At 44.3% G+C, this 25747-nt stretch overlaps 1 protein-coding gene across 9 annotated transcripts in view; it reads right to left on the bottom strand.

Moving 5' to 3' along the window:
* Positions 1-1441: 1441 nt before the first annotated feature.
* The window catches only part of LOC132397041 (proteasome subunit beta type-6-like), a 120215-nt gene continuing 95909 nt past the window's right edge, over positions 1442-25747 (bottom strand). For 7 of the 9 annotated variants that reach the window (XM_059975279.1, XM_059975278.1, XM_059975280.1 and 4 more), the window contains 2 exons: positions 21343-21410; positions 18986-19054 (listed from right to left, as the gene is read on the bottom strand). Coding sequence is in view for 2 of the 9 variants with exons in the window: in XM_059975284.1 (XP_059831267.1) it covers positions 1578-1705; positions 8392-8536; positions 18019-18148; positions 18923-19054; positions 21343-21410 (603 nt within the window). In the remaining 7 variants the exon portion in view is untranslated. Of the gene's footprint in view, positions 1706-8391; positions 8537-18018; positions 18149-18922; positions 19055-21342; positions 21411-25747 lie in introns of those variants that run through there. The other 2 variants (XM_059975285.1, XM_059975284.1) reach the window with 1 other exon arrangement.

Below are 25747 nucleotides of genomic sequence, written 5' to 3'. Positions count from 1 at the left end.
GGAGGAACGTGTGTGGGGGAGAGAAGGGAAAGGAGGAATGTGTGTGGGGGCCGAGAGGGTGAAGGAGGGGTGTGTGGGGGGGAGAGGGTGAAGGAGGGGTGTGTGTACGGGGAGAGAAGGGAAAGGAGGAACGTGTGTGGGGGAGAGAGAGTGAAGGAGGGGTGTGTGTGGGGCAGAGAGGGTGAAGGAGGGGTGTGTGTGGGGAGAGAAGGGAAAGGAGGAATGTGTGTGGGGGCAGAGGGTGAAGGAGGGGTGTGTGTGGGGGAGAGAAGGGAAAGGAGGAATGTGTGTGGGGCAGAGAGGGTGAAGGAGGGGGGTGTGTGGGGGAGAGAAGGGAAAGGACACTGTGTGTGGGGGAGAGAAGGGAAAGGAGGAATGTGTGTGGGGCAGAGGGTGAAGGAGGGGTGTGTGTGTGGGGAGAGAAGGGAAAGGAGGAATGTGTGTGCGGGGAGAGAGGGTGAAGGAGGGGTGTGTGTGTGGGGAGAGAAGGGAAAGGAGGACTGTGTGTGGGGGCAGAGAGGGTGAAGGAAGGGGGTGTGTGGGGAGAGAAGGGAAAGGAGGAATGTGTGTGTGGGGAGAGAAGGGAAAGGAGGACTGTGTGTGTGGGGAGAGAAGGGAAAGGAGGACTGTGTGTGTGGGGAGAGAAGGGAAAGGAGGAATGTGTGTGTGGGGAGAGAAGGGAAAGGAGGACTGTGTGTGTGGGGAGAGAAGGGAAGAGGAATGTGTGTGTGGGGAGAGAAGGGAAAGGAGGACTGTGTGTGTGGGGAGAGAAGGGAAAGGAGGAATGTGTGTGTGGGGAGAGAAGGGAAAGGAGGAATGTGTGTGTGGGGAGAGAAGGGAAAGGAGGAATGTGTGTGCGGGGAGAGAGGGTGAAGGAGGGGTGTGTGTGTGGGGAGAGAAGGGAAAGGAGGAATGTGTGTGCGGGGAGAGAGGGTGAAGGAGGGGTGTGTGTGTGGGGAGAGAAGGGAAAGGAGGAACGTGTGTGGGGGAGAGAAGGGAAAGGAGGAATGTGTGTGGGGGCAGAGAAGGGAAAGGAGGAATGTGTGTGGGGGCAGAGAGGGTGAAGGAGGGGGGTGTGTATGGGGAGAGAAGGGAGAGGAGGAATGTGCGTGGGGGCAGAGAGGGTGAAGGAGGGGGGTGTGTATGGGGAGAGAAGGGAGAGGAGGAATGTGCGTGGGGGCAGAGAGGGTGAAGGAGGGGGGTGTGTATGGGGAGAGAAGGGAGAGGAGGAATGTGCGTGGGGGCAGAGAGGGTGAAGGAAGGGTGTGTGTTGGGTGGGGGGGGGGGGGGGGGGGAGAAGGGCTTGGAGCAGAAGTGAGCAGTTGTCCCGATGTAGACTGACCAAGCTCCTCCTGTGGATTGCTTAGAGCAGACGGTTGGTTGGTTTAACTGGGAGATGGCTTCAATGAAATGACAACACAGGCACCAGATTTTAGACAAGTCTGATCAACTCCACAGTTTTATTTATGTTTTATGTTACAGTCTGAAACATGGAATAACACAGAGAACTTTAAAACAACCTATTTTAACAAAAGTATTCAGGTGCGACAAAAACGGTAAGCTGAACTTCACCATCTTCAAGCTGATGTGAAGCAAGGTAGCTGGCTGCCAGATACGACCTTGCGTTCAACTCCTTTCTCAGTGATGGCTGCGAGACGAATCACCCCACCACTTGAACCATCGCGATCCATCGCAAGTGCGAGAGCTGAAACACAAATTGAAGATAGGGGACAGTTGTAAACCACAGGCTGCAGTTGAGAATAAAACTTGCTGTTCCTTATGGGGCCAATTTTCGTCAAGACACCAGGCACCAGAGTTCTTTTCCATTTAAATACAGTTCCCAAAAACTTATTTCACAAACAATTTCTAGCAGGGTAACTAAGTTGTGATTTGCTGTGACACAAGTTACACAAGGAAAAAATACTCAATATACTCAATACAGAAAGTTTAGTTAATCGGACAGGTATACTGGATTGTCTTTAATTTCCAGTGATGATAATTTTGTTTTAAGACAAAGGAAGCTAGATACCATAGACATAGGAGCAGAATTATGCTATTTGGCACATCGTCTGCTCCACCATTTGATATTATCCCTCTCAACCCCATCTTTCTGCCTTCTCCTTCACTAATCAAGGACTTATCAACCTCTGTATTAAATATACCCAAGGACATGGTCTCCACAGCTGTGGAGGCACCACCCTCTGCTTAAAGAAAATCATCCTCATCTGTTCTAAAGGGATGCGTCCTTCTATTCTGGACCTAAACTTTCTCACTGTTTGGACTATTTTCTTCATGTTCATTCTATCTAGGCATCTCAATGAGATCCCCTCCTTGTTCTTCTGAACTCCAGAGAGTACAGACGCAGAGCCATTAAATGCTCCTTATATGTATTGCCAGGATCATTCTTATAAACTTCCTCTGGACACACTCCAGTGCCAGCACATCCTGCATTAGGGGCCCAAAACCGCTCACAGTTCTTCAGATGTGGTCTGACCGTGCCTTGTAAAGCCTCCAGATTACATCCTTATTCTAGTCCGCTCAAAATAATTGCATTTGGCTTCCTCACCACCAATTCAACCTGCAACTTAGCCTTTAATGATCCCGCACTAGGATTCTCAAGACCCTATTTCTGACTTTGCTTCTCTTTTAGAAGCTAGTTGATATCTTTATTCCTTCTACCAAAGTGCACGAGTAGGGGTAGCACAGTAGCTTGGCATTATTACAGCACCGGGGACACGTGTTCAAATCCGGCACTGGCTGTAGGAGTCTGTACCTTCTCACCGTGACCACGTGGCTTTCCTCCAGCAATGGGTTAGCAGGTTATCATTGGTCACACAGGCCGGACTGTATTATCGTACTGTATTTCTAAATAAATAACATGTTTCCCTGCTCCACACTGCATTTGCCACTTTGCCCATTCTCCCAGTCTGCCCAAGTCCTTCTTAAGACTCCCTGCTTCCTCAACACTACCAGCCCCTCCACCTATCTTTGCAGGATCCACTAACTTGATCCATCAACTCGTCATCCAGATCACTGACATCCACAAATACTGGACCCAACCCAGGAACACCAGTAGTCAGCAGCAGCCAACTGGAAAAGATCCCCCCCCCCTTTACTCCCACTCACTGCCTTCTGCCAGTCGGCCAATCTTCTGTCCATGAAGTAGGGACATAGATATGGCTTATACAGTCTTTGACAAAGTTAGAGCTTGCTATTTGGGTACTCGGTTAGCGTGATGGTAGAGAGCAGATGGCGATGGCAGAAGACTGTCTCTCAGAGTGAAGACCTGCGATTGTTTGCCACCTAGATCAATGATTTGGATAAGAATATACATGGTTTGGTGAGTGAGTCTGCAGACAACGCTAATACAGCCAGTATAGCGGACAATGAAGCTTAGCAAGATTACAGGGAGATCTTGATCAGCTCGTGAAGTTTAATTCAGCGAGTTAAGTCAAATCCTCGGGAGTTCAGGAAAGTGGAGTCATAAGCTAAAGTGAATGGTGAAGAAGGTTCATCATTCGGGGCAATGAGCACAGGAGTTTCGATGTACATGATGCTGCTGAAGCCACATTTGGAGTATTGTGTTCAGTACTGATCACCTTATTCTATGAAAAATATTCCTAAACTGAAGAAAGTGCAGACAAGATTTACAAGAACGTTCAATATTCTTGCAGGCAAGTTGGCTAGAGTTGTTTGAAAGGGTTTAAACTAATTTGGCACAGGGATGGTAACCAGAGTGATAGTACTGAGGGTGAGGTAAATGGTTTACAACAGAAGTACTGTGTAGTGGGACTCCTAGCAAGAAGAGGCTGATGATAGGGCAAAATTAGTCAACAGGACAAGTTGCAATGTAAAAGGACAGACAAAATCGAAAAGGGTGAATACAGGACTGAAGGTGTTATATTTGAATGTGAGCAGTATATGGAATAAAGTAGATGAACTTGTAGCACAGTGGAAAATTGGCATGTGTGATGTTGCAGGCTGAATCATGGCTGAAAGAAGATTAGAGCTGGCATTTTAATGTCCAAGAATACACACTGTATTGAAAGGACAGGCAGGAAGGCAGAGGGGACAGAATTGCTCTGTTGGTAAAAAAAAATACAAATCATTAGAAAGAGGGTCAGGAGGCATTGAATAATTGTAAATAGAGCTAAGGAACTGCAAGGGTAAAAACAGCCAGATGGGAGTTGTTTATAGACCCCCCCAAACAATAGTAAGGATGTGGTCTACGAATTACAACAGGAAACAGAAAATGCATGTTGAAAGGGTAATGTTACAATAGTCACGGGGGATTTCAATATGCAGGGAGATTGGGAAAATCAGGTTGGTGCTGGATCCCAAGCGGGTGAATTTCTAAAATACTTTTTAGAGCAACTCATGGTTTGAGCCCACCAGAATTGATTGAGAGAGCTTAAGGTAAAAGAGAACTTAGGGGAAGTGAATTTGCCCTGAGATTCAAGAAGGAGAAGCTAAAGTCAGCTGTTATCAGTACTACAGTGGAGTAAAGCTAAATTCAGAGGTCCAAGAGAGGAGTTGGCCAGAATTCACTGGAAAAGAATACTGGCAGAGATGACAGCACAGCAGCAATGACTGGAATTTTTGGAAGCAATTCGGAAGGCACGGGATATATACATCCCAAACAGGAGGAAGTAATCTAAAGGCAAGATGACACAATCGTGGCTAACAAGAAAAGTCAAAGCCAACAATAAAGCCAAAGAGAGAGCATATAAAAGAGCAAAAATTAGTGGGAAGTTAAGAGTATTGGGAAGCTTTTAAAAACCAACAGAAAGCAACTAAAAGTGTCATTAAGAAGGTAAAGATGGAATATGAAAGTAAGCTAGCCAATTATATTAAAGAGGATACCAAAAATTTCTTCAGATACATAAATGAGAGTGGATATTGGACCTCTGGAAAATGATGCTGGAGAGGTAGTAGACAAGAAAATGGTGGATGAACTGAAGAAGTATTTCACTGTGGAAGACAGAAGCAGTCCACAGGACATTCAAGAGTGTCAGTGCACAGAAGTGTATGAAGTTGCCAAAGTTGCTATTACTAGGGAGAAGATCTTGGAAAACTGACGGTAGACAAGTCACCTGGACCAGATGGTATACACCTCAGGGTTCTGAAAGAGGTGGCTGAAGAGATTATGGAGGCATTAGTAATGATCTTTCAAGAATCACTACATTCTGGAATGGTTCTAGAAGACTAGAAAATAGCAACTGCCACTCCACTCTCAACAAGGGAAAGAAGGAAGGAAATTATATAGCCCAGTTAGTCTGACTTCAGTGGTTGGGAAGATATTGGAGCTGATTGTTAAGGATGTGGTTTCAGGGTGCTTGGAGGCACGACAAAATAGTTCGTAGTCAGCATGGTTTCCTCAGGGAAAATTTAGACTGACAAATCTGTAGAAATTCTTTGAAGAATTAAAGCAGGATGGACAAAGCAGTATCGGTTGATTTCAGTTCCTTTATTTCAGGCCAGGCAGCGTCTATACGGAGAAGCGCTGTCGACGTTTCAGGCCAAGACCCTTTGTCAGGACTAACTGAAAGGAAAGATACTAAAAGATTTGAAAGTAGGAGGGGGAGGGGGAAATGTGAAATGATAGGAGAAGACCGGAGGGGGTGGGGTGAAGCTAAGAGCTGGAAAGGTGATTGGCAAAAGTGATACAGAGCTGGAGAAGTCGAAATGTCGACAACGCTTCTCCCTATAGATGCTGCCTGGCCTGTTGTGTTCCACCAGCATTTTGTGTGTGTTGTTTGAATTTCCAGCATCTGCAGATTTCCTCATGTTTGCTGAAGGAAATTACAATGGCATGAGAGGGGAACTGGCCGAGGTTGACTGGAAAGGGACACTAGCAAGAGGACAGCAGAGCAGCAAAGGCTGGAGTTTCTGCAAAAAAATGAGGGAGGTGAAAGACAAATATATTTCAAATAAGAAGAAATTTTCAAAGGGAAAAAGGACACCACCGTGGCTGATAAGTGAAGTCAGAGCCAAAGTAAAAGCAAAAGAGAGGGCTTACAAGGAAGCTACAGCTAGTGGGAAGATAGAGGATTGGGGATTTTAAAAACTTGCAGAAGGAAACTAAGGTCATTAGAAAGGAAAAGATGGATTATGAAAGGAAGCTGGCAACTAATATCAAAGAAGATACTAAAAGCTTTTTTAAGTATATAAAGGAAAAAGAGAGCTGACGGTAGATATAGGACCAATAGAAAATGACATTGGGGAGATATTGTAATGAGAGGGCAGAGGAACTGAATGCTGTATTTTGCATCAGTCCTCACAATGGAAGACATCTGCAGTACACCAGACATTCAAGAGTGTCAGGGAAGTGAAAATTACAACTGAGAAGGTGCTCAGGAAGCTTAATGGTCTGAGGGTGGATAGATCCCCTGGACGTGATGGAATGCACCCTCGGGTTCTGAAGAAAGTAGCTGGACAGATTGTGGAGGCATTAACTATGTTCTTTCAAGAATCGATAGATTATGCCATTGGACTTCTGACTGGAGATGACTGGAAAATTGCAAATGTTACTCCGCTATTTAAGAAAGGTGGGAAGTAGCAGAAAGGAAACTATAGACCTGTTAGCCTGACATCAGTGGTTGGAAGGTTGCTGGAATTGAGAGTTTGGGATGAGATTACAGAGCACCTGGAGGCACATGAAAAGATAGGCCAAAGCCAGCATGGTTTCCTGAAAGGAAAATCCTGCCTGACTAACCTACTGCAATTTTTTGAGGAAATTACAAGCAGGGTAGACAAAAGAGATGCAGTAGATGTTTTTTTTTCAGTTTCAGCACATCTAAGCCCAATAATATCCAGCAGCCATTCCTGCCAGTGTCCATAATGGCCACAACATCATAATTCCACGCACTGATCCATGCTCCAAGTTCTGTCTCACATTAAAATAGACACACTTCAACCCATCCAACTGACTGCATTTATGCCTTATCCACTGCCTGTACTTCCTCAATGTCTCTGCACACTGCATCTACCTTTACACCAACTGCCCCATCACCTGATCCGACACTCTGGTTACTATCCACCTACCAGTCGAGGTTACACTCTCCCAATCAGCCCTAGCAAGCCTGCCCACAAAGATATTGGCCCCTCTCAAGTTCAGGTGACAGGTCATACTTCTCCAGATGAGATCCCAATGACCCACAAATCTGTAACCCTGTCCCCCTACACTAATTCTTCAGCAATGCATTTGTTTATCCTAATATCCTATTCCTATCCTTACTGGCACAGGCAGCAGTCCGTGAGTTCCTGCTTTTTAAGCTTCCTTTCCAACCTCAGGACAATGCTGTGGGCACCTAGTACAACTTCTGGCTGCAAGAACAATGAGGATTTTACCCCAGATGTCCAAGGCCCTTGGAGGCAATATACTATCCAATAGTTTCATTCTCATCCACAGGATCCCCAGTCTGTCCCTGTAGACTTCATTCTCCCCCAAAATAGTGGAGACTCACGCTAGAAGGTATAGATTTAAGGTGAGAGGAGAGAAATTTAAAGAAGCACGATTTTCAAACAATGTGTATATGGAAACAAGCTGTCGGAGAAAGTAATAGAAGCAGATACAATTATGTTTCAAAGACACTTAGACTGGTATATGGATAGGAAAGGCTTAGGCTATTGGCCAAAAGCAGGCAAATAGGTCTGGCTCAGGTACGCACTAGGATATACACAAAGTGGCCACTTTATTAGGTACACTGGCTCATTAATGCAAATGTCTAATCAGCCAATCACGTGGCAGCAACTCAATGCATAAGAGCATACAGATCTGGTCAAGAGGTTCACTCGTTCAGACCAAACATGAGAACGGGGAAGAAATGTCAACTGTTATTTTAATTGTGGAATGATTGTTGATGCCAGATGGAGCGGTTTGAATATCTCAGAAACTGCTGCTCTCCTGGGATTTTCTTGCACAGCAGTCTCTAGAGACTGGCCCATGGCATAAAAGATTGGGAAAATGTCAAGCTTACAGAGAATAGTGCAAAAAAACAAAACAAACAAGTGAGTGACAGAACACCTTGTTAATGAGAGGTCAGAGGAAATGGCCTGACTGGTTTAAGCTGACTGTAACTCAATTACAACAGTGGTGTGCAGAAGAGCATCTGAGAACGAACAACATGTCAAACCTTGAAGTGGATGGGCTACAGCTGCAGAAGATGAACATGGACACAGTGGCCATGTTATTAGAAACAGGAGGCAGGCGGTAAGTCTGTAGTCACTAAGTACAAGCTTTCTCCTCTGGCTGATTTAAACCTCCAATGTCTCTTGTTAATCAAAGCTTCATAAGTTTCCCACTTTTGCTTCTTACCCTTACATGGGGACGTTAACCCCTCTTACTGATCAAATAAGAAAGGAGACGTTCAGCACTCAGTGTGTACTTGCCATTTGCCGTGAAGTCCAAGCACTGCTCTTTTGTCATTTCTCGTTTGTAGCTGGAGTCGACATATCCATAGATATAGGTACTTCCGGAGCCACCGATCGAGAATGGCTGCCGCACCATCATCCCACCCATTGGGATGGTGTACACCTGGAATCACAGACACGATTCATTCTTCTCCAAACGCAACCCACACTCAGATCAAGAATAGGATCATGCAACATACCCCTGCCATTCACTAGATGCTAAAAATTCACAGCACTGATGGTGACCGTTTGATGCTCTCTTAGAAACAAACAAATCAAAAAACAGGAGCAAAAGTAAACCGTTTAGTTTTTGGAGTCAACTCCGCCATTCACCATGGAGAGCTGCATCACCACCTGGTATGGGAATTGCAAGGCATCTGACTGCGGGTCCCTACAAGGATTACAAATCTGCTGATGGAACAACCTTTGGGGATGTGTATGGTCATGCACTTTGTAGAAGATATAAAAGCATAAACTATTTTCTGAATGGAGAAAAAATACAAAAATCTAAGGTGCAGAGGGATTCCCAAAAGGTTAATTTGCAGGCCAAGTCAGTGGTGAGGAAGTCCAAAGCGATGTTAACATTCACTTCCAGGGGACTAGAACATAAAAGCAAGCATGTAATACTGAGGCTTTAACCACCATTTTGAGTATTTTGAGCAACTTTGGACCCCTTCTCTAAGAAAGGATATGCTGACATTGGAGAGGGTTTCAAAGGAGATTCACGAAAACAATTACGGGATTGAATGGTTTGTCATCAGAAACGCTCAATGGCTCTGGGTTTCCATGCATTGGAATTCAGAAGAATGAGGGGTGACCTCAATGAAATCTATCAAATGTCGAAAGGATTCAATAGTGTGGATGTTTCCTATGGTGGGAGAGTCTAAGAACAGAGGACACGGCCTCAGAATGAATACAGGGGCGTCGTTTTAGAATGGAGACAAGGAGGAATTTTTTTTTTAGTCAGAGAGTGGTGAATCTGTGGAATTCATCGCCACAGGAGGTCAAGTTTTGGGTATGTTTAAGGCAGAGGTTGATAGACTCTTGATCAGTCAGGGCATGAAGGGATTTGAGGAGAGATTGGGGCTGAGAGGGAAATGGATCAGCCATGATGAAATGGCAGAGCAGACTCAATAGGCCAAATGGCTTAATTCAGCTCCTATATCTTATGCTGAAAGGATCATTGGGGTCTCTCTTTCACCCATACCAGATGTGTATCAGGAGTGCTGCATATGCAGGGCTCTTTGCATCATCAATAATCCCTCCGATCCGTCCAACCACCTCTGACACCACCCCGACCATCAGGAGGTACGGTAGCGTGAGGACAAGAACCATTAGGATAGGAAACAGCCCAACAAGACTACTGAAGTCCCCGCCACCACCCAGGTCTCATCACGTAGGTATTGCCAGTAGCGTTATACTCTCTACTTTTTAAACTTGCAAACGCAAATGCACCTTATGGTAATTTGTATGTGGTAATATTACTTGGGTATTGTGCATGAGAGTTATATGTACTGTGTTGTACTTGTGTGTTAAAAATAAACTAAATATATATACATACACACACCCCCAAGACTTCTGCACAGTACTATATATAGATGGAAACAGGCCCTTTAGCCCAAATTGTACACACTGACCAAGACACCTATCCCAGCCAGTCCCATTCACCTGCATTTGGCCTATAACCACCTAAATATTTTCTATTCAAGTAATTGCCTAAATGCTTCTTTTAAAATATTATAATTACACTCACCTTTACATCGTCACCTGTCAACTTATTCCATATACACAATCCCCTCTGTGAAAAGTTTCTCCTCAGATCTGCTGTACAAGCCACTCCAATTTAAATCTAGAGCATCTAGTTTGGAACTGCCCTACATTACAGAGTGGATGGTCATGGGAAGGCCTGTGGAAAATTATTGTAACCCTCCATCTTATCCAAGCTCCCCTTGACTCTATATCTCCATAATGGCACCTTGCAAACTGGGGCTGAAGGACCCGATTCTTAACTGCTGACAGTACTCCAAGTGTCATCTCACCAATGACTTGTGTAGTTGTATAATGTATCCCAACTTCTGTACCCAATGCCCGATGAATGAAAACCTGCCAAATACAATCTTCACAACAGAACACGTGTCACCACCTGTACCCCAAGGTCTCTCTGTACTACAGAACTCTCAAAGCTCCTACACAGATTGGGTGAATCAAGGTGGTCCAGGAAGTCTTAGGGGCTACATAGAATGCACACATGATAGCTTTCTTGAACAGCCTGTTCAAAGTTCAACGTAAATATATTACCAATGTGTATATATACAACCCTGAGATTCATTTTCTTCTGGGCATACTCAATAAATCTATAACAGAATCAATGAAAGACCACCCAACTTAGGCCTTCAACCAGAGGGCAGAAAACAACAAACTGTGCAAATTCCAAACCAAAAGGACTCCATTTAGTTCAGAATGTCGTTACTTGCTTCTATTGCTTGCATGATTTGTGCTTTTCTTCCCCCCCCCACCCCCCTTCTCCACATGTCAGGAGATTTTTTTTAATTGGGTTCTTTCAGGTTTCTTGCTTTGTGGCTGCCTGTAAACAAATAAATTTCAAGGTTCTATAATTTATACATTCTTTGATAATAGATATACTTTGATTTGACTTGAAATACAAAAAGAAAATAATAAACAAACTATGCATTTCAAGAATAGGACCAATCGAGTGTGACAGTGGAAAAGTGTGTATGGAACCTGAGGAAATAGCGGAGGTACTTAATGAATACTTTGCTTCAGTATTCACTATGGAAAAGGATCTTGGCGATTGTAGGGATGACTTGCAGCAGACTGAAAAGCTTGAGCATTAGATATTAAGGAAGAGGATGTGCTGGAGCTTCTGGAAAGCATCAAGTTGGATAAGTCACCGGGACCGGACGAGATGTACCTCAGGCCCCTGTGGGAGGTGAGGGAGGAGATTGCTGAGCTTCTGGCAATTATCTTTGCATCATCAATGGGGACAGGAGAGGTTCCGGAGGGTTGGAGAGTTGTGGATATTGTTCCCTTATTCAAGAAAGGGAGTAGGGATAGCCCAGGAAATTATAGACCAGTGAGTCTTACTTCAGTGGTTGGTAAGTTGATGGAGAAGATCCTGAGAGGCAGAATTTATGAATATTTGGAGAGGTGTAATATGATTAGGAATAGTCGGCATGGCTTTGTGAAAGGCAGGTCGTGCCTTATGAGCCTGATTGAAATTTTTGAGGATCTGACTAAACACATTGATGAAGGTACAGCAGTAGATGTAGCATATATGGTATTCAGCAAGGCATTTGATAAGGTACTTTATTCAAGGCTTATTGAGAGCAGTGTATATGGTATTCAGCAAGGCATTTGACAAGGCTTATTGAGAAAGTAAGGAGTCATAGGATCCAAGGGGACATTGCTTTGTGGATCCAGAACTGGCTTGCCCACAGAAGGCAAAGAGTGGTTGTAGACAGGTCATATTCTGCATGGTCGGTGACCAGTGGTGTGTCTCAGGGATCTGTTCTGGGACCCTTTTTGTGATTTAATAAATGACCTGGATGAGGAAGTGGAGGGATGGGTTACCAGATTTGCTGATGACATAAAGGTTGGAGGTGTTGTGGATAGTGTGGAGAGCTGTCAGAAGTTACAGCAGGACATCAATAGGATGCAAAATTGGGCTGAGAAGTGACAGATGGAGTTCAACCCAGATAAATGTGAGGTGGTTCATTTTGGTAGGTCAAATATGATGGCAGAATATAGTATTAATGGTAAGACTCTTGGCAGAGTGGAGGATCAGAGGGATCTTGGGGTCCAAATCCATAGGACACTCAAAGCTGCTGCACAGATCGACTGTGTGGTTAAGAAGGCATACGGTGCATTGGCCTTCGTCTATTGTGGGATTGAGTTTAAGAGGTGAGAGGTAATGTTGCAGTTATATAGGTCTCTGGTCAGACCCCACTTGGAGTACTGTGCTCAGCTCACTACAGGAAGGACGTGGAAACCATAGAAAGGGTGCAGAGGAGATTTACAAGGGTGTTGCCTGGATTGGGGAGTATGGCTTATGAGGATAGGTTGAGTGAACTCAGCCTTTTCTCCTTGGAGAGATGGAGGATGAGAGGTGACCTGATAAGAGGTGTATAAGATGATGAGGGGTATTGATTGTGTGGATAGCCAGAAGCCTTTTCCCAGGGCTGAAATGACTAACATGAGAGGACTTGGAAGTACATACAGAGGGGATGTCAGGGGTAGGTTTTTTAAGCAGAGTGGTGAGTGCGTGGAAAGGGCTGCAAGCGACAGTGGTGGAGGGGGATACAATATGGTCTTTTAAGAAACTCCTGGATAGGTACATGGAGTTTAGAAAAACAGAGGTCTATGGGTAACCCTAGGTAATTTCTAAGGTAAGGACACGTTTGGCACAACTTCGTGAGCCTGTATTGTGCTGTAGGTTTTCTATGTTTCTCAGAACATGAGATGAAGTCCTTGAAATTGAGTCCATTTCAATGATGGGGCAAGTGAAGTTGAGTGAAGTTATCCCCTCTGTTTCAAGAGCCTGATGGCTGGGGGGGTAATAACTGTTTCTGAACCTGCCGGTGTGAGGTCTACGATCTGTACCATCTTCCTGATGACAGCAGCCAGAAGAGAGCATGTTGGTAGGTTTAATTGATCATTGTCCCGTGTCCCAGGCTAGGATCAGGAGATTTCTCTGCTTGTCCCACATTACTACAAGTTGAGTAAAGTTATTCCCTTTTGTTCAAGAGCCTGATGGTTGAGGAATAGTAACTGTTGCTGAACCTTGTGGTGTAGGTCCTGATGCTCTTGTACCTTCTTATGATGGCAGCAGTGAGAGGAGAGCATGGCCTGGATAGTGGATGCTGTTTTCCTACAACAGTACTTCATGTAGATATGATCAATGGTGGGGAGGGCTTTAACCATGATGGACTGGTCTGTAACCACTACTTTTTGTAGAATTTCCCATTCAAGGGCATTGTGTTTCTATACCGGGCAGGTTAGTGTGAACCTACATGGGAAAATATTATCTAAGATCTGCTCCTGTGCAATGAGCCAAGGTAAAGATAATGGATCCTCTGAAAAAGTGATCACCTAGTTGAATTTCTCGTACAACTGGAGGGTACAATAGCTGAATCTAAAACCAGTGCACTATGCCTATTCAAGGGAGACTACAATGGGATGAGCTGGCATAGACTGGGAACACAGGCTATCCGATGGGACAGATGAGAAACAGTAGAAGGCTTCCTGAGAGCGCAACAGAAGTACATACCAGTTAAAAGAAAGAACAATAAAGGTGGAGAGACAACTAAGGAAACAGAAGGCATCAAACACAAGTTCTTGCATACAAAGTCACCAAGAGTAATGAAACCTTTAAAAACCAAAGAATCACTAAGCAAGCAATAAGGAGAAGGAAGCTAGATCATGAAAGTAAACTAGCACAAGATATTAAAAATTCATAAAACATTTTGTAGCTCAGAGGTTAGCATGATGTTATCTCAGCTCAGGGTGTTGGAATCCGCCTATAAGGAGATCGTACCCGTGAATGTATGGGTTTCCTCCCACAGTCCAAAGTTGTACAGGTTAGTAAGTTCATTGGTCAATGCACATTGCCCTGTGATTAGGCTAGTATACATAGATGTGTTACTGGGCAGTGTGGCCAATTGGGCTGAAAGGGCCTATTCCACACTATATATCTAAATTAAATAAAATCAAAAAAATTAAGCTGAAAAAGGTGTCTAACATGGCTGAGGCCTTGAATGACTGTTTTGTGTCAGTCTTCACATAGGACATGTCTAACATGCCAAAGAGATGTTATGGATGCGATGAGACTCGAGAACCTCAGAGGAATCCCAGAAAATTTGCAGCAACCTTACAGGCCAGTGGGGTGGGGAAAGATTGTGGAGCAGACTGAAGAACATGTGGTCTGTAGTGTTAGGTATGACATGAGGGTCAGGCTGGTTCTGTCCATTGCTCCGTGATGTTTACTCTGCTGCCTGCTGCAATGAGCCAAGGCTGCGGGCCTGCTCCGGACTCCACAACGTTTTACTCTGCTACGCGATGAACCGGGGCTGAAGCGGTGTCACTGAGGTCTCACCTTCATTCTAAATGCTATTTGCACTTTTTGTGTTCTCTCTCTCTCTCTCTGCACATTGGGTGTTTATCAATCTTTAATGGGTTCTTTTAGGTTTCTTGTTTTGGGGCTGCCTGTATGGAGACAAATCTCAAGGTCGTAGAATGTATACACACTTTGATATCAGTGTACTTTGAAGGAGGGAGTGTGTTTGTGTCTCTCCACGTTACAAAATGTCAAAGTGGTAGATGCTTACGGCAGTGGCGATGATGGTGGTCCATGTGAGATCCTGCAACATATTCCTGTACAAATATGAGAGGACACCAATGATTCAGACTGCACCATCACAAGGGCTGCTGACACCAATCCTCTCCAATGACAAACAGGACTGTTGCAGGAACTTGTCCAGTTACTCAGCTTTGGCATACTGCTTTGGGGAAGTAGGGAGGGTTTATTCAATCCAGCCAACCTCCCCCCATAGTATGAGAATGGTCTTAAAGAACTTTTGTCATAGTAATGTCAATGCAGTAAGTGTTTTAAGGGCATCCCTACATACAATTTGTCTAACCTCAAGGTCCCAGCTGAGAGAGGAATCCCTCTGCCAATGGGGAGTGTTGCTGCAGGTGGCACAATGAGCACAGGTCCAACCAGCCAGTGGGGTATAGCAAGTGTGAGCGGCAGCAGTACCCTGGGATGCTACCGTGGTGGTGGGCACCCCCGGACACCAAATAGTACGTACTGAATACTGCGGCTCCCAAGCCTATCCGTGGCTTCAGGTGGGATAGTATGTCTCCTTATACCGTACGTACACCACCTGAACGAGCACCCTGCTTATGTAGTTCAGCGCAGTAAGAGGCATATCACAGAGGCGGGAAGTTTCTGGGCGATAGCCTTTACCCTATGGCATGGCCAAGCTGACCTGGGAACTGATGCACAGGGCCCTTGTGATGGAGGCACTGGCCAACGAGACGGCCATAGCTCTGAAGCACCTGCAGGATACACCTCTGAGTCTCAGCCAAAGTGATGGCTATTCACCTTGCAGAATCGGATGGCCTTAGGTGGCACCTGGTCAGAAATACTGCACCTACATCACTGACAAGTCACTTAGCTGATCATATCCAGCACTCAGTAAATAAGATGAGGAAAGTAGGGAGCTTGCTCCATAACAACTGCACCTGGGAGTGGGGGGGGGGGGGGGGTGGTGAGTTAGTCTTTTGGGATGCAGGGAGGCTGGTAGACTACTGTAACACACTGGCTAGTAACTGGTGTGCTGATAATTCTGGGTATTATTGTGTTATGTCGTTTGTAGTATAGTGTGGTATAGCAGGGGTTATACTAGCCTGCAGATGAGTCACACGGTGCTGAGACTTTCAAGGGGTTGAATGTTGTAGTAAGTGTCTTAACTTAGCTGCTCATCGAGAACCACCCATGGGAGGCAGGGACTGGCCCATGTAAGGAGCACTGCAGCCTCTCACACTAGCTTCTGTTTAGCTGATGACACTATGGTGATGTGGGGTTTAAATCTAGTATGCAGTAAGCATGCTCTCTCTTTTTCACTCTCAGGTCTCCTTGGACCAGACAGGGAGTGCCATGGGGGTGGAGGGGGCACATATGCCACAGTGCAGAAGGCCTTTGAGCACTCACGTTTAGTATTTGCCATGGTGTGGTATGGTTAGTGTCTGTTTTGTCCTGTCACTTTGGGCACTCAGTTTAGATAAGAATTTGTAAAAGAGCGTAGTTTGAAGGTTATTGAATATGTAGTGTTGTGGTCTTGTAACTTAGAGGGTTTTACATAACTGCGTGTCTGACTTAGATGTTTGGCCAAGTGCTTTGCTGTTTGTCTTATAAATAGTTAACATGCTTACTCGCAATCAGCGTCCTCTCTCATCAAATCCGTGAATCTACTTCCCCGTAACACCCCATGATCCAGAACCTGCCCTCTTCTCATTACTACTGTCAGGGAGGAGGTACAGGAGCCGGAGGACACACACTCCATGTTTCAGGAACAGCTTTTTCCCCTCTGCCATCAGATTTCTGAGCAGACAATGAACTCATGAACACTACTTCATTTTTTTTACTCCTTTTGTTCTTTGGGTGGTGGAGATGGGTCTCTACCAAAGGAGGTGCAAGGCGCTCCTTCCCTCCACTAGCCTACAGGTCACTCTTGGCAAGGTGTGGCACCCCCACCCCGCAAATCAGGGTCACATAAAGCCATGGCAGCAGGTGGTGGATGGCAGTATGAGAAGCTGGTGTATATCACATGTCCTGGTTATATAACCACTGACTATCTCTGAAGAGTATTGATAATGGCTGGGGTCACCCGTCTCGTAAAGACACTGTCTAGAAGGTGGCAATGGCAAATCACTTCTATAGAAAAATTTGCCAAGAACAATCAGTCATGGATAGACCACGATCGCCCATGTCAAACTGTTCGCTATAACAGATGTATGTTCCTGTTGTAATTTATAGTTTTTTTTATGTATTGTATTGTACTGCTGTTGCCAAACAACAAACTTCATGACAGATGCCAGTGATATTAAACCCAATTCCAATTTCAGTTGTAGAATTATCACTGGCTGAAGCCGATGAATGTCAGTGATTAAGAACTGCCACAATAAAATGTGACTGCACTGCAATACGAAAGTCCCGTGATTGAGCTGGGAGCAACAACCTTTAGATCTGCTCACTGCTTGGGATGGGCTGAATAGAGTTCGGCATCTTGCAAAGGTCAACTTTTGAGTTTTCTATCATCCCCATGAAGACTTTGATGGACGGACACCAGAAGACAAAATAGGAAGGTAATATTTTCCCCACGTTTACCTTAAATTTTAGCTACCACAGGATCAATGCTGTGGGTAGGCCAGAAACATTCTGAAGGGACTCCCAATCAAATTGAAAGAGACCTACAATAAAGGACTGACACCACTGCTCCCGCTAAGGTGCGTGTACACACACATCTTTTGCTAGTCATGCATAAAAGGTTGTCACCCTCTATCTCGTTATCGTGTAAGCATATTTCATGATCGTACACAATCACATTTCCTTTTCTGGTTTCAGATGCAGACAGTGTGAAGTTTGTGATTTGTCTGCAGATTTTAGAACTGGCTTATTTATACTATTTTCATTGATGAAATTATTGACTCGCTATGTCAAATTTCACAGAAGCAAAGGGTGTACAGCATAACAGAATTGCTAGTTCATTTAAACAGTAGAAACTGCTCATGAGGTCAGGAACATGCAGCTACCAGACTTGGTAATTTATTATCCTTAGAATTGCATCAGGTTTAATTCCACTTAAAAATTCAGTCGCACATGTTGCCACCAGGCAAAAAGTTGTACAGCACAAGATTTTTGCACACACTGGTCTTTACAAATTAGAGGGACATTGACTTGACATAGGACTATTCTGAAGTTAAATATGGTCAAGTGGTGACGGAGGGAACATTGCAGCCTCATAAACTAGATTTCTGATATCAGTGATGATCTAATATCACAAGTTAAATCCCAACAATCTTTACCTGTCCACCATTTCTTTTATCCCAGCCAGCAACGATGATCCCAGCCATCAGCTCCTCCCGGTATCTGTAACACATATCTTTGAACAAATTGGCAGCGGTCTGCACCAGTGGAAGCTCATCAAGTTCAATGCTGTGAAGAAAGTGAAGCAGAGAGAAGGTGTTACAGCTTCCATGGATGCACACAACACAAACAGGCCTGGACAAGATACAGCACGTGCACAGAATGGTATTTGTCAACATGGAACATGTCAACGGAGTGTGCGTTTGTAGATTTGGCAGGAGCAAAGTCAGTTGGAGATGGCAAGGGTGGAGCACAAGAGGAGGGGTGTGGGACAGGCGGCAGAGGAGTGCCAGGGTGGTAGGCTGGCACACACACCCAGCATTAGACACCAGGCATGGTCATTTGATTCCAAACAAATGGTTTATTGGTCATTACAGAATGTCTCTCTGGTGCCTCCTGCTCCCTCCCCTCTCTCCTTCCCTTTTTCCAGCAAGGATTTAACCTCCCTGCCCCCTTCCCACCCTCAGTCCACAATAGAGACCCATATCAGAATCCGGTTAATCATCACTCACATAAGTATTGAATTTTTTTGTCACAGCAGTACAGTGTAATATGTAAAATTACTACAGTAATGTACAAGTCTTAGGCACCCTAGCTATATATATGTACCCAAGACCTTGCATGTGAGCATCACACTATTTGACATTTTATTAAATGATTAGAGAATAGAAGGAAAACTGCCCAAAGTTCATACAGAATAAGCTTGTACAAGAGGCTTAGGACTGTTAGATATTGATGCCTAGTTCCAATTGAAAATCTTTATCAATAGATTTTCACTAATGATTCTAACAAATAATGTTTCAGTTGCAGCAGAACATATGAACAGCACTTTGCCAGACTGACCTGTGGAAGCCGAGCTGATAAGTCACTGCATCAGCAATTGCCTGGGTGTCAGCTGCCGACCCTGAGCGGCAGCAGAAGATGAGGTCGTGAATAGGGGTCAGTTTATCCGTGACCCTGTTTGCAATGTATGATCTGTAAAAACAAAACAATGCTTGCTGTAAAATACCTTCAGGAAATAAACAAGCATTTGCATTTGTCACCAAGGTCCCAGAAAACACTGAGGAATAGCTTGTCCATTCCTGATGTGGTTTACTGTTTTGCCTGATCGTATTCCTGAAGGTTCAATCATGTGTTGCAGTTTTCAATATTCGGTCTCTTGCTCCATCCATTTTTTGGATCAAGGCACTCAGTTACTTCCTAAAATTCTGTTCTGTTGTTACATGAAAATCGAGAGGGGCAGAAACAACAGGGAATCAGTGAAAGTCATGGTGCGAGCAAACACATGGGATGCAAAAGCATTCCTATAAGCAAGGTTTTCGGTGAATTCTGTAAACAAAAACGTAGACCTCTATCCTATTTATGAGTTAATGCGAGAAAAATTTCTGACCACAACACACGAAGTTCACCACACATTTCCTCCCCATGTCACAACTGAGTTTCCAAAATGATGTTCAATCAGCTGATGTAAAAGTATATAAAGGCCAAGCATTTGGAGGTCATACCACAATCAACAGCACACTGGCAATGTCTCCTTGCATGGTAATGAAACATCTGCAAATAAATTGCCAAGATTGGAGAACAACCCAACCCAACCATAAACACTAGAGTTTACTCTTATGGATCCAGCCTGAAAATGTGAGTATTTATGTACAAAAGCGTTTGGTTATACCTGGTTAAAGTAACAATGCACTTGGGGGAAAGGAAGTACACAGTATCTGTACTATTATGTACAGATAAAGATGAAATGTTAGGAGTATTCCACTGTGGCACTTTGATCCTTCTTCACTATTCAATTTGCCAAAACTGATCATCATTTCAACTCCTCATTACAATTGCTCTGGTAACCTTTTATCATCCTTGCTACCATGTATTGATCAAACCATTCTAAATCATTACCCTTTGAGGAAGAGAGTTCTGAATTCTAACAATCTTTGTTAAAAAGAATTGACTAATCTGTATTAAATGGACATTTTATTAACAGTGAATATTGATTCGAGACTTCCTCAACAGGAAATATCCCCACCGTCCCCACCCTTGGATCTTGTATGATTCAATCATCACCTGTCCTCCTTCTCAATCCCAATCTCAATCCCTTGCCAATCCAGTTTTCCTCATAATACAACCCACCCATTCCTGGAGTCAATCTGGTAATCCTTTTCTGAACTGCTTCCTATATTATTACACCGTTCCTTAAATACCCCTTTTAATTGGAAAAATAACCCCCCCCATTTTCACTCTAATTTGTCATGCAACTTTAAGAAGAATTTAAGGTCTGCAAAAGATTTACTAAAAGGAGTGAAAAGCCCTTCCCACCATTGTTCACATCTACCAGCAGCAACTACAAAAAATCACCACGGAGCCCCCCTCGTCCATGCTCTCTTCTCACTGCTGTGCTGCCATCAGGAAGGAGAGACGGGGTGGGGTTAGGGTTCAGGAACAGTCTCCTGAACCAGCATGGACAACCTCAACACTGAACTGATTCCACAACTTCTGGAATCATGTTCAAAGACTCTACAACTCATGCTCTCGGTATTGCTTGTTCATTGTTTTTTGTTGTTTTGCAGTTTGTCTTCATTTTCACATTGGCTGTTAGCCTTCGTAGTTCTTCATTGAATTTATTGTATTTCTTTGTTCGACTGAATGTCTGCAGGAAGACGGATCTGAGGGTTGCATAAAGTAACACGAACGTATGTTGATAATAAGTTTACCTTGAACTCCAAAGTGTGAGATATCTCAGCTGTAATACTAATGTTAATGTTTCATCCTCGATGGGGATGAAAGCTGAGAGGTTTATAGGAGTATGTATAAATTCATGATTTAAGCAGCAAAACTTGTTCTTGTTTTGGGGTTGTCCAAAGACTGAGGCAAAGATTTAGAATTTGGGCCAAAGTATGCAAGTAATGCTGACGATCTAGAACTTACTCTTGAAAGTGAATTGTGTGAGCACTTAGAGAATAATCTGCATGCCCTCGAAGAAAGGCCATTACAACGAGCCAAGAAATGACAGATTCTGTTTGAGTCAAATTCCCTTTCTATGCCCTAACGTTTAATAGTGACGGTTCAAATTCCAGAAGGGCCTGTTTCTGTGCTCTATGTCTCCACTTACATCATCTTTGCTTTCTGATATTACTTAGGTTTCAAGGATAAAGAACAATCACTCATTTTGGAGCAAAGCAATGCCTCAAGGACAGGATAAATTTACACAATATCTAGAACAGTTTGACTCTTATTACAAACAATCTTTGAAATAACAGCCTTACCCCGTTGTGGTCCTTGAGTCTGCGCCGATGACAACACCACCATCAAACTCTACTGCCATAATAGTTGTCTGCATCAAAAAACAGGTGGATTTTACACACGACACTGACCACACAAGAATTAAAAGTCAACCATTATACAATGATATTCAGTTACATAAGAACTCACCTCACCTAGTCCCTCAACATCACCTCTTTAGTCAAGAAAGCACAGCAGCATCTCCAGTTCCTGAGGAGACTGAGGCAGGCGAGGATACCACCCCCCCCCCCCACCCCCATTCTAACTAATCTTTACAGGAGCACCATTGAGAGTATCCTGACCAACTGCATCACCATCTGGGGTGGGAATTGCAAGGCAAATGACTAAAAGACCCTACTAGGGATTGCGAGGATCTGAGTCTCTCTTCCACCCATACTATTTATTGTTCAGAAGTGCTGTGAACTCAGCCCTCAGCATTGTCAATAATCCTTTCCCATCCCTCCAACAATCCTCTACCATCGGGCAAGAGGCACCGCAACATTAGGACAAAGACTGTTTGGTTGGGAAACAGCTTCTTTCCCCAGGCCTTGAGACGACTGAACTCCCTACCACTACTCAGGTCTCATCACATATGTAGCGTTATACTGTTTACTTTTTAACTTGCAATGTAAATGCACCTTTTTATTTGTTAATTTATTTCTGGTACTTCATGTGCTGTGTGTGAGTTATACTTTCTGTGTCGTGCACCTTGGTCCAGAGGAACATTGTTCAGATTGGTGGTTGAATGACAATAAATTAGAAGTTGAAATTGGAAGAGTAGTCAGGCATGGGTCACTCATGTCTGCTCCAAAGTCATGGATCATTGGGCCTTCCCTTCAGCTGCATTTCTCTGCTCATTCCACATTACTCACAGTTTACATTGCCTTTTGAATGCCTTCAGCAATTCAGCCTTTACAACCTCTGGAATAGAGAACTCCAAACATTTATATCCTTCAGAAGAAATTGCCATTTTAAATGGGTTGCACCTTATTCTGAAACAGTAATCACTGATCCTCGATTCCCCCCAAGAGGAGATTGAAAACCAGGATCTACCACATCAGGCCCCATAGAATATCCCCGTGAACACCCACTTCACATGGATTACAATCAAACCTCTACCCATCACATCTCAGGGATTTCCAACCTGGACCCCCACTTAATGGTATTGGTCCATGGCATAATAAAAGGTTGGGAACCTCTTATCTATGGATAGTTAGATATTGAAAGACGAGGAAATCTGTCGATGCTGGAAATCCAGAGCAACACACTCAGAATGCTGGAGGAGCTCGGCACAGGTCTGGCAGCGTCGATGGAGAGACCCTACCTTCAGTACTGGAAAGGATGCGAGTAGAAACCAGAATGAGGTGGTGTGGGGATGAGGGGGAAGATGGTCTTGGGCTGAAATGTCAGCTGTAGGTATTCAGGGTTTGTTTTTGAATTTATGATGCTTAGGCATCCTGATTTCCAAGTTAAACATCATCTGTACATTCTTCACTTCTCTCCAGGAGTACTGAATCTTACTAAAGCTGTTCCTATCTTGTTGTTTCACTACATTTGGCAGTTATTTCAACAAAAGACATCCAGTATCAAAGCAGCAACTCCTGAGCTGCAACACCCCTACAGTTCCAGCAATGACACATCTCCCATTGGGGGAGGGCTTCACCTGTTTCAATCAAACTTCAATTATACTGGTGCCCAAGAAGGACGTGGTAACCTGTCTCCAGACAATCATCCAGTAGCACTTACATCCATAGTGACGAAGTGTTTTGGAAGGTTGTAGGAAACCTACAGCACAATACAGGCCCTTCGGCCCACAAAGTTGTGCCGAACGTGTCCCTACCTCAAAAATTACTAGGCTTACCTATAGCCCTCTATTTTACTAAGCTCCATGTACCTATCTAAAAGTCTCTTAAAAGACCCTATCGTATCGGCCTCCATCACTGTTGCCAGCAGCCCATTCCACACACTCACCACTCTGAGTAAAAAACTTACCCCTGACATTTCTTCTGTACCTACTCCCCAGCACCTTAAGCCTGTGTCCTCTTAGCAACCATTTCAGCCCTGGGAAAAAGCCTCTGACTATCCACAAGATCAATGCCTCTCATCATCTTATACACCTCTATCAGGTCACCTCTCATCCTCTGTCGCTTCAAGGAGAAAAGGCCAAGTTCACTCAACCTGTTGCTATATTTCTTCACTATTCTTGGTTCAAAACCCAATTTCCCTCGGGATCAATAAAGTATGTCTGTCTGTCTAAGGCATGCTCCCTAATCCAGACAACATCCTTGTAACTTTCCTCTGCACTCTTTCGATCACTTCCACATCCTTCCTGTAGTGAAGTAACCAGGACTGAGCACAGTACTCGAAGTGGGGTCTGACCAGGATCCTATATAGCTGCAACATTACCTCTTGGCTCCTAAATTTAATTCCACAATTAATGAAGGCCAATACACCGTACGCCTTCTTAACTAGAGTTAACCTGCGCAGCTGCTTTGAGCGTCCTATGGACTCGGACACCAAGATCCCTCTGATCCTCCACACTGCCAAGAGTCTTACCATTAATACTATAATCTGTCATCATACTTGACCTACCAAAATGAACCACTTCACACTTATCTGGGTTGAACTCCATCTGCCACTTCTCAGCCCAGTTTTGCATCCTACCAATGACCCAGTGTAACCTCTGACAGCCTTCCACACTATCCACAACACCTGATCCACACTCTAAGCTCATCTGCTTTGTTCACAACACTCCTTGCATTAAAATATAGACACATCTCAAACCTTCGGTCTGAGCGCTTCCCTTCTCTATCATCTGCCTATCCTCCCATATATCAACTTCTGCCTGAGAAGCGACTAAGATCCACTCCAATTTGCCTTCGAAGCAACAAGTTCACAGTATATGCCATCTCATTGACTTTTCACTCAACCCTGGAACATGTGGACAGCAAGACGCATACATCAGGATGCTTTTTAACAACTATAGCCCGGCATTCAATACCATCATCCTTTCAAAACTAATCAATATGCTTCAAGACCTTGGCCGCAATACCTCCTTATGCAATTGGATCCTGAATTTCCTCATTTGTAGTATTGTTTGGATTCACAACGTCTCCTCCACGATCTCCATCAGCACAAGTGCACAAGGCTATGTCCTTACTCCCCTGCTCTATTTGTTTTACACCTGTGACTGTGTGGCTAAGCACAGCTCCAATGCCAGATTCAAGTTTGCTGACAACACCCGTCATAGGCCAAATCAAAGGTGGTGATGAATCAGCATACAGGAGGGAGACTGAAAATCTGGCTGAGTGGTGTCATGACAACAACCTCTCACTCAATGTCAGCAAAACCAAGGAACAAGGACTTCAGGAGAGCGAGCCCTCATTTGAGGATCAGAGGTGGAGACTATCAGCAACTTTAAATCCTCAGTGTCATTATTTCAGAAGATCTGTCCTGGGCCCAGCATGTAACTGAAATTACAAAGCACGGTAGCACCTCTACTTCCTTAGGAGTTTGCAAAGATTCGCATGACACCCAGAACTTTGACAAACAGTGTACAATGCCTAGTGAAGTTTGACAATCCACAGTGTAGCTGAGAGTATATTAACTGGCTGCTTCACAACCCGGTATAGAAACACCACTGCCCTTAAACGAGAAATCCTCAACAAGTAGTGGATACAGCCCAGTCCCTCCCAACCACTGAGTAAATATCCACGAAATGTTGTCGCAGGAAAGCAGCACCCATCATCAGGGGCCCCCACCACCCAGGACATGCTCTCTTCTCACCGCTGCCATCAGGAAGAAGGTACAGCAGCCTCAGGACAAACACTACCAGATTCAGGAACAGTTATTACCCCTCAACAACCTGATGGGGTGAATGCAAATACTGTGGAACTCTTTGTTTCAGGCCACGATGATCGCACAAGTGAGAGGCTGTGAAAATGCAGATGAGAGCTTCCAATATTCTGTGGCAGAGGAATATCAAATTTAGGAAGAAGAAATACATTTCAGAGGCACCAGAGCAGAAGGCCTCATCATTAGAATAGAAGTGACTGAGACAAAGAAAAGAATATGCTGCCCTGTCTGGAGCCAGGGTGAAAGGATAACAGTTGTGGCAACTGTGCGAGTTTGTGGGCTTGCCAAAAGCAGTCAGTGGGTAGTCTGTCTCCTGATTATGGAGACAGTAAAGTCTAGAAAAGCAAGGTGGGTCAAATAAATGAGAACAGGAGAAACTTGGTGGCAAACGTTCAGAAGAAAAAGAGGCAGGTGATTGGGGTTCAACAGGCAGGATGCAGGTAGTTTGTTTCTCCGGGCTGAGTAGTTTAGATTCATGGGCCATGGTTTTAAAATAAAGAGACCGAGATGGGGAAACAAATTCTTCACTCAATT

This window comes from Hypanus sabinus, chromosome 7 (assembly GCF_030144855.1).
Source record: "Hypanus sabinus isolate sHypSab1 chromosome 7, sHypSab1.hap1, whole genome shotgun sequence".
Taxonomy (NCBI): domain Eukaryota; kingdom Metazoa; phylum Chordata; class Chondrichthyes; order Myliobatiformes; family Dasyatidae; genus Hypanus; species Hypanus sabinus.
The sequence above is the reverse complement of the archived record's forward strand: the minus strand, read 5'-3'. Positions and strand labels throughout refer to the sequence as shown.